Here is a 10,256-nt window from a genome sequence, read left to right on the forward strand (position 1 = left end):
TTATTTACAATTATTTACAAACAATATACAATATAACAATTTGGTATAACAATTTACCTTGGATATTTAGATGCTTTGCAAAAAGTGTATTATCATTTCACTACAGACTTTGTATTTTTTATCAAAAATTAACCATATATTATAAAGGGCTTAATGACAAGATCCTCATGATCTTCTAGAAGTCCTATTGTTGGTAATGTAAAAAATTGTATAATATATCTGGTTATTTTAATATTTTTAAACAGCAAAAAAAAAAAAAAAATTTATATATATAAAATTTCACGATATAAATTTGTCTAAATTTCAGTCAATATCATCTTTAATTAATGTTATATTAGCATAAACCTGTTTCTAACGTTTAAACATAAAGTAAAATCCAACATTATGAAATACCCGATACGGAAATTTGATGTGGGCCAAATGTGTCATTAAATGACAGCCATACTCAATTTATGGGATAACGTAAACGTGGGTCATACGTGGCTATGCTATTTATACCCCTTAGATTGTAGCCACATAAGGTCCACATGTGGCAATAATGCTTATACTACTCTAATATTTTAGGTACCGTGACCATACATGGTCCACATCTACGCAATCCCATAAACCAAGTGTGGCTATCACATGTAACGCGCACCAAAGTTTTTGTTGGGTGATGTAAATAATTAATTTTCAACAAGGGCTATCCATCGGGGTTTTTTTTGGTGTTACTTTATGATATTACAAATGTATATTCCAAATATTGGCTTACATAAAATTATTTAGAATTTTTTTTGGGTAATTATGAAAAATTACTGGACAAATTTATTTGTTTCGAAAATTGTCTTAATTAAGAAGTACAAATAAAAGATTTAATTGTTGTATATTACGTTAAAACGATTCTGAAATTTTTATTACTAGTATTGCATTGTTAGCCATAATGGATATGCCAGTGGTCCAGTTGCCATATTTTTTATAAAACATTAAAGTTTTGTAAAACATCGCAATCTAACGTTGCATTCTAACATTGCAGTTCGACGTTGCAACTCAATGTTGCGTTATAGAAACTATAACTATAAAGTCCGATATAATATAAAACAAGTATTATGTCAAAAAAAATTCCAAACTCGAATTTCATACGTATCATTGTATTAGACTACGTATAGATGTCATTGTAAATTACCATTAAGATTTTAAACACAAGTTCTAGACGATAACAGTCTTTATAACCATTTATATTTCAATCATTATAAGTATCTATTAGCAACCTTATTTATATAAGTTTGTGATAAATATTGATTTTGATATACTTCAATACTTTTATACCTTATAATATCGTATTTTTAATCAGATCAAAAGTCCAATAACCAATTCGAATCTTTAACTTGCTCTATATTGTACCTTTTAATATAATTAAACTCCAGCATTCCGCCAATAAGTTCTTTGCAAGAAACTGTTATTAAAATATTCTTTGGGTAAGGAACACTTTTGTAAACATTCTTTAAATTTAGTACTTCTTGTTCCAGTTTATCTTTTCGGACGCTTTTGTAAGGCATTTTTTGAGTTAACATGGTATATAAAGTTAAACCAAGTTGCCAAACATCAGATTTAAATGGATCATAATAACTACATGAAACTTGTTCAGGAGCAAGCATGTTTGGAGTTCCGCATCTCTCACTTGAAACAGGATTGCTTCTTGTCACAAAGCTAAAATCTAAAAATAAAAAACGTGATTTGCAGACAAAAATTCAAAGGTATTTCTGATTTACGTGTATTATGTGTACAATTTTATCACCTGTTCCTGAAATATCTGTGAAATTATCAGTGAAATGCAGAAAATGCCTGAATACGTTATTCATTTAAACTACGTTAAAAACTTATATTATTAATAAATATATTAATAAATAATGCGCACATGTACATATCACGTTGTGGAACAGATGCAGTATAATGTGAGCATCTAGGTAGTTTTGTTTGCGGCATGTGGTTTTTTGAATATGTGGCTTTTTATTGTAATAATATTTGCTGTAAATATTTATATCATTTATATTTTAAGTACTTTTGAGGCCACATAAAAATCCCCTTGTTACGAATTGGGGTTGATAAATAAGATTGAGGCAATTTACTCTCTGACAATAAACACGGATTTAGATTCTCTTCTTCTACTGGAGACTTCAACTTATATCTTTTTCTTATAACGATTAACTTACTGTTAACCGTTATAAGAAAAAGATTCTATCGTTCATAAGATTAAAAAAATTAGGAGCTGTTACTCATGAAATATCAAAGGCTTTTGATAACTTCTAGAGTGTTAGTTTTTTTTTAAAGTTGCTCTTTATTGACAACACTCTCCTTTATTACCAGTAACTTTTGGAGTACCAAAAGATTCTACTTTTTTTCTTTTATTTATGAACAGCGTAGTTGATTGACTCCAACAGGAGATATCAACACGGTTAATACAAAAAATCTAAATACCAAATTTGGATTTTTAATAGACATTAAAACTTCTCACTGAAACAAATCTCAATACACTTCGTTAAAATTGTTTAGATTTTAGAAATTTTTACGACACTGACGTCAATGGTCACAAATTGTACTTGAAACCGGAGTTGGAATCGAACTGAAGTTCTTAAGGAAACTTGTTTGGATCTACTTGGTAATATTGTTTCATATGAAGATGCGAATATATCCGAATCTGCACATTTCACTGCAAATAGGGGAAGTGTGGGTACAGTGGATCGATGGGCACAGTGAATAAGAGGCAACTTCTTAAAGATTAGAATTTTGTTTATCTTGACAATGTAATCGCTTTATCTGTTCATATATCAGCCACCTTTATTTATAGTTGTTACCAAACAACTTTTGACTAACGGTTTTTGTAGGTAATTTTTGTTTTTAACTAACTTAAGTAAATTTTCTTACCGTCCTTATGTTTGTTATGGATATCATGGTTAAAATAAATTCAAAAGTTTTTCATTCAGATTATTGATGTTTAGGCTTCTTTTTAGTTTTTCTTTTAGCAACACTTATGTCCCAAGAAATTAGACTTAAACTTAATTTGTTATGGTGGGACACAGTGAATTGGGGTAAAGTGATTAGGTTGATTCACTATGCCCCATTAATGATCTTTAAGATTAAGTTCATGTATTTTTAACAAACTACATGAAAATGAGTTTATTAGTTTCAAGTTACGAATAATAATATTTGAATGATTTTTTAATATTTTTATAAGTTTTAAGTTTTTAAGTTCTTTTTTTTTCTTCTCAATTATCAAAATGTCTATTTTTCGATTTTATACTAATCTAAAAGTATAGTGTATAGTGTCTTTACTCGCTAAGCCTCAAACTTATTTGGCTATGCCCCCATTCATTATCACTAATTCACGGCCGTGTTCATTTATTATAACAATAACATTACCCAACTCACTTTAAGCCTTTCTGTAAGCCATTAGATAATAAAAATTTTGGTTTTAGTGATTTCTTATCATGAAGGACATATATCTCAATCCTTTTATCTTGAAAAAAATAAAATACATAATTCAACTTTTGCTTAATTTAAAAAAATAAAGAAATCCGATCCACTGTGCCCCAAATTCTCAGACCTCTTACAACTGATGCTTCAGTTTCTAGCGGTGAAAGATACTTCAGCAAAATTAAGTTTATTTTGTCTTATTTACGTGCTTCAATGGTACAAGATCGTCTGAGTGATCTTGCACTCCCTAGCAACGAAAGAGAAACACTTGAGAATCCTTATTTTAAATGTGATTGACACGTTTGCGACAGTTGAATCAAGAAGGATCAATTTGTCGTAGACTGTGTCTATAACAAATCAAATCATAGATAATTAGTAGAGCATATTTTATTTTTTTAAATAAATTATTTAAAATCGTGTAGGGAATTATTAGTCTGTATACTATTTCATTAAAATATCAAATACTTCGAAAATGAATCATGTTATATGATTCATTATATTATTTGGTCCATATAAACCGTAATGTAATACTTTTAGGGACCCCAGACTCTGTTGCTCCGAGAAGAGGCGCATATTTTCAGTCATATCCCCGGATGCAGATGACTCTAGCTACTCCTTTGAGAATACTAAATGGAAAGTATCACAAAAATAAAACGTTAATAAATATTAATAACGTTGTCATTAATTATTAATTAGTTATTATTAATTAATATCTTTGTTTTTTACGGTATTTAAATAAAAAATGTTTAAGCTAAACTATCCCCAGCAGCGCACTGCTTTTGGCCAACGTCAAAACCGTTGCCAGCGAGTTGTTCTGCTTGGGATATAACACGCATATCAAAAAGGATAAATTTATTTCGGTCAATTTTAAAAAGATTCAAGTATTTTGTTGTTATTTTAAAATACTTTCCGCGTTTAATTTGTTTCGAAATAGGTTTACCAGAGAGTTAAAATTAATTTTAACCTGGAGTTAAAAGACTTGAAATGTTTTAAACAAGAGTCAATTTTTTGAAAAGTTTTTCCGTTATGCTTCACCGGTTCTGGCTTTTTCTAAGTTTCAGTTTCAGGTTTAATTCTATTTAACCAGAGGATCAAAATATGAACAATATATATAATTACTGTAATTAAATTTAAAAAACTTAAAATATGCCGTAATAAGTTGTAACCATTTTGAATAAATGTTGACACTCTCCGTAACTCCTTCGAAGTTTAATTTTCAATTATATATTTTTGTGAGTTCACCTTTTAAATCAAATATCTCCGTCTTGTAATAGAAATTTTTCGTTAAAAAAAATGTAGCCTTCTAAACTTATTGCGCAATTGTTAAAATACTATTAAATGAAATGTAAAGTGGTAGTATTTACAGCTCTATTATGCTAAAACTGTCACAAATTTCAAAATGAAACACTCTTACCCGTTAACCTGATTCTGTCATTAGTATCAACTAGTAAATTTTTTGGTTTTATATCACGATGAGCTATACTTTTACCATGACAATAGTTTACAGCTTCCACGATATCTTTGAAAAAAGCTTTTGCTTTGTAGCTTGTCATTGGACCCTTTAATAAATACTGATCCAAATCGCCTTTGTCTGCTAAGTCCATTATAAAATACATAACTTTAGCAGCTTCTACAGACTCAATTAAATTCACTATGTTAATATGTGAACCACAAGAAAGTTCTTTCCAAAGAGAAACTTCGCTTTGCAAATATTTTCTTATATACGACTCATTCTCTTTTTGATCCAAAAGAATAATTTTTACAGCAATATCTCGTTTAAACTTTTTGGAATATCCCTTTTTAACTATTGAAAAGCCACCCGAACCAATAGTTGTCAGCGAAGTAAATTCGTACATTTTTAAATTTTCAATATGAGTACTAATTTTTCCGTATTTTAAACTTAGTTCCTCAGCTTCTACTTTTAGATCAATTAAACTAGTTTGGTTCCACTTATAGTTTTCCTCCTCGTGGTCAATTTTTTTCTGGCAACACAACAAATTTTTAAAAAATAAAACCATTTTAAATATTAAGCTTTCGCTAATGTATAGTAAATTTTTTTATATTTTATCAAATGAAACCATTCCAATGCTGTTGGCGAGAAGCGCTAACGAAAAAATAAAGTAAAAGCAAATTAGCTCAATCAAAATCAAGTCAAATATGTTAAGAAAAGTTCACCAAGGATATTTGCAAATATTACGAATCTGAAGTAAACACCTTACAATTACGAATCTGAAGAAAACACCTATTAAATTTAATATTAAACAAAGTAGTTTAAATAGTTATAGTTGTTAGAATGCAAAGCGGCGGAGAAGGGGTTAAAGTAGTTTGCCCCGGCCATTACAGTATATATGGCATCGCATTAACGTTAAAGTACCTATTTATAAAAATTAAAACGGGTAAAAAGTTTAGCTTATAAAAAAAGTGATAATTATCAAATTTTTGCGTAATAATTTTAATTGCATTTTAAACTTACTTTTTAAATAGGATAACTACAAGGTTTTCATTTACAATTTGAACGTGCGCGCTTTTCATTGGCCATTTGTTTGCATAAAAATAAAGTGTATTTTTAGAATTTGAGTTTTTATTTATGACAAAATTTTTTTAAAGAACTTTGATTATTTTTTCTAAGACTATGTATTTTTTATTTGGTATATTATCGTGTAAATACTGGCTATGTATCATATATCCTTGGTTAATGAGACCTATAATTTTTGTGAATTTGAAGTTGATGTAGATCTTTAAATTAGTTTTGTTATATTTTTAAGCATGATTCATTATTTTTATAACTTTTTCTTTTTTCTTTTTTGCTATTAGTGGCTGCATTGACTATGCAGCCTATGCAGCCACTAATAGGTATACAATAGATATAAAAATAATGAATCATGCTTAAAATGCATGCATTAAAAATATATTCTATGCAGCATAGCTCAATTGGTTAGAGCCAGTGACGGATACAGGAATTTATGGGGTGGATTAGGGGGGGTGATGTTAAAATTTTTTTGTATTTTGTACCATATTTGTGTCTCCTAAAAAAAAGGTCCTTAATTTCTTAGATACATTCTGGATCCGTCACTGGTTAGAGCGTCAAGCCAGTTGTTAAAACCCCGACTGTTGTGCAATATGAGTTTAAATCCAGTCACTCTTATCTCAGCGTTTGAGTAATATTTACGCAAAAATGTTAATTAATAACGGATGTTACTTTGGATTAGTCTTTATGACCTGTGGCTGTTCCTGTGCTAAGTCAAAATTTTGGCTATTCCTATGCTATGCCAAATTTTTTAAAATAACTTTGAATATAATAACATTGTTTAGCAAAATATAGCATGAAATTCAAATAAAAAAATGTAAATAAATAAAACAAAATAAAAATTTTAAATAACTTTTTAAATAACCTATACATGCTATAATGTTCTCGTAATCTAGTGATCTACGCTTGCTATAAAGTCCTTACAATCTAGACCTAGTAATCTCTACTTGCTATAAAATTTTCTTAATCTCGTAACCTACACTTGCTATAAATCTCTCGTAACCTCTTAATCTACACTTGCTATAAAATTCTCGTAATTTCTTTTTTTAACTAAATTTATGATCCTATATTTCTGAATTGCGATGATTTTAAATGTACTAAAATAATCGCCTAAGAAGAATTTTTAAAATTCTTTATAAGAGAACACTTACTTTTTTTATTGTATAACTTAATTTTTTTTATTATATTATAACTTTATTTTTTATTTTTAAAACAAAAAAAAACATAATAAAGCTCCTTAAATTTTCAAAAGGACCTCTTAAAACCACTTTGTCGTGGGAGGGCACGGCACTGTGTAACATTTTATATTTATTAATTATTCTTTTATTCTTCTAATAGAAGTAAATATTAATAAAGCTTTACAGTTTTTCAGATTCCCTTTTGTCTTAAAATTTGCTTTTAAATATAATTTATTTATATTATAAATAAATTATATTAAATAAAAAACGGTTTATATTTATTTTAGTGTGTTTTGATGATATATGAACTTTAAAGTTACACAACAAAACTATAAATTCTAGTTTTGTAATGAAGCTTTGAAGTTCATAAGTCAACAAAAACATACTAAAATATATATGAACCGCTGTAACCTTTTTTCATTTAAACAAAGATTTTTTTTTTGCATGAACCACCCTAAAATTAATTTTAAATTTAATTATTTGAACCGTTTGATAATGAAAAAAAAAAAGGCTTTTACTTTTTGATGAGACCTTATTCAGACATTAATTTCGTTTATTCAGACATTTTTTAAGTGCGTTTATATTTTGTTTATTTTTTTAAGTGCGAAAGAAAAATAAAGCAAAATAGTCGATTTATTCTATGCTTAATCTGAAAGGTTGCACAAATATTATTTTCCTTGAACTTTTCAAAATAGCCCTTAAATTTCATTTTGGCGTAATTTTGTTTTACATTTTTGTTGGACTTTCAAGCGCCTTCGGTGAAACCAATTGTTTAACTAAATAACTATAGATATAAATATGCTCTAGACTCAGTTAGACTCGTTTTGCTGTGTATTTTATTTCATGTTAACCGAATATTTTATGAAACAGTAAATTTAATTAAGAGCTTCCATTTAAACGATAACTTTTATTTACTCGACTAGATTATTTATTTACTAAGTCGAGAAGAAAACATCATAATAGCAGAGCTAATAGAGACGAGGTACTTCGTACCGAAGTACTAAACCATAACACTGAGTAGGCGGAGCCGGGATTTGAACCAGCAATCCTGCTCGATCTTTTAGCAGCGCTCTCACCAACTGATCTATCCCGGCTAATGTAGTTTTGTAGTGTGTTTAATTTTTGCTGTACTAGCAAGGGTCTTCAGGTTTAAGTAATATAAGCTTAGAATTAAGTCTTGATTTACGTTTAATTTTACTTAAACGCCATTGGTAAAATCGAACAACATAACTTTAATAAACAATTGGCAAAAGAAATTATAATTCAATTGCACACGTATCAAAATCTCTTTTTAATTATAAAAGCAATTTTAAATTTTAAATATACACATAAACAGATTGAAAAAAGTTTTTCATTAAATCAAAAATCTATTTATATGAAGAGTTAATCATAAACCTTAGTTTAAAATCTCAAAAAAGTCTAATAATAAATTGACATTCATATAATATACAAAGCATAAGTACAAACCATACCCTATAAAGTGCTAAAAAAATTCGTAGATAACCAATTTTTGAAGTGTTAAGAAAGATTTTATCGTTTGGTACAAAATGGCTCTTTCTTCCGCTGACTTTTCGCAAATAGCATGTCTTCGTTTTAATAAGTGTGCAGAAGTTGGCACAAGAAAAAACTTTCTTGTTAGTGCTTCATGTTCACAATGGTGTTGAGGTAGTTTGCTTATTAAAAAAAGTAATCGTGCATTTAAATCACTTTTTTTCTCGCAAATTCTGGCATAGCAATTATGCTCTTGATAGATCAGATTCAAATAACAATGCGGATTTTTAAAACCTTTCGATGGTTTTTTGATAAACGAAACGTCTTCTTCTACATTGTTAGACTTTTTATTAGTACAATTGACTTCAAAAGAATTGTTTATAGCAGACGGAATATTATAGAATATTTCCATGTTGTTTTTGCTGTTTAATAATTTTCGCTCAAAGTGAAAAACTTAAAACAATATGTTTGCAATGTTATTATTTGCATTTGTTTGTTTTTTAAAGTCGTTTATGAAAATATGATTTGGAACCGTAGTTTTAAGAATATTCAGTTAAAGAGCGTTTATCAATAACTTTTATTGTTTTAAAGAAATAAAATTTTCGATTTTACGCCAAGGGGTCGTCGATAAATTACGTCACGCGGGGGAAGGGGGGGAGGTAGGCGATTTTGTGACGATTTGTTACAAGGTAAATGGGGGGGGGGGGGGTGTCTCGATTTTGTGACGCAACATTTTATTTTTTTTAGTTTCAAATCTAGAGAAGACTTTCTTTTATTTAAAGAGTATCTGACCAAACCAAAACCCTTAGTTGATGTATCTACATGTTGATTGTAAAATCAACTACGCTTAAATCTTACATGGTCGATGTGTACACTCCGTTAACGGAGTAGTTACAGCCTGTTAACGGACTGTTACGGCTGTAACAGTCTATGTGCAGTGCACGTTCAGCGCTTTGACTTGTGCACAAAAGTGTACAGCAACAAAAAAAAACAACCTTTGTGCACTAATTAAAAAAAAAAATTTCGATTAGGAGAGGCGAACCTGAAACCCTTGGTTTACTAGTCTGAAGCGGAACCCACTCCACCACGCCGTATCGGTTTGCAAGAAAATTTTATTGATAAAATAATATTTTTGCATTTATTATTATGTATTATATCAGGGGCGGATCCAGGATTTTTATTGACTGTAGCAAAAATGCCATAAATATTTTTTGATCTAAAAAAAATAAAAGGTCCTAGCTTTTCACATTTGGCGACAGTACGAAAAGTCCAAGTTTGCCGACTGTACTATATGATCTACATATGCCGATATGTTGGTTTAAAAGAGCTAATTTTGCAGACATAATGAAATAAAATTCATCGATAGAGGGTGGGGGGTGGGGGGAGGGAATCACACACCATTTGTGCAAGCCTTGGATGTACAGTGGCTTGTAGTGATACATGAATTCCCCTACCACTGCTTTCTTCTTTCGTCCGTTTTGAGCGAAAGAACGTTACCTGATTTACGCGACGTTAAAACTATCTAGTCAAACTGAATACTTTTTAACGAAATGGTAGTTTACTTGTTTTTTATGACTTTTAATCATGACTAAAACCCTGACCGAACCCTT

The 10,256-nt window shown here is 29.3% G+C and overlaps 1 protein-coding gene across 1 annotated transcript; it reads right to left on the reverse strand.

Annotated features, from left to right (window-relative positions):
• Positions 1-814: 814 nt before the first annotated feature.
• Positions 815-5,624, reverse strand: LOC124814901 (testis-specific serine/threonine-protein kinase 3). Its single transcript, XM_065798373.1, has 2 exons — positions 4,865-5,624; positions 815-1,693 (listed from the first exon to the last, which is right to left on the reverse strand). The coding sequence occupies exons 1-2, from the start codon at positions 5,466-5,468 to the stop codon at positions 1,332-1,334; spliced, it is 966 nt and encodes a 321-aa protein (XP_065654445.1). The 5' UTR covers positions 5,469-5,624; the 3' UTR covers positions 815-1,331.
• Positions 5,625-10,256: the final 4,632 nt, after the last annotated feature.

This window comes from Hydra vulgaris, chromosome 06, assembly GCF_038396675.1.
Source record: "Hydra vulgaris chromosome 06, alternate assembly HydraT2T_AEP".
Classification (NCBI taxonomy): Eukaryota; Metazoa; Cnidaria; class Hydrozoa; order Anthoathecata; family Hydridae; genus Hydra; species Hydra vulgaris.

Excerpts from the sequence above, each read along its gene's own strand:
- LOC124814901 (XM_065798373.1), bottom strand. The coding sequence starts at position 5,468 with ATGGTTTTATTTTTTAAAAATTTGTTGTGTTGCCAGAAAAAAATTGAC. Across the intron at positions 1,694-4,864 it reads TGACAGAATCAGGTTAACGG|ATTTTAGCTTTGTGACAAGA; the intron begins GTAAGAGTGTTT and ends TTTTATTTTTAG.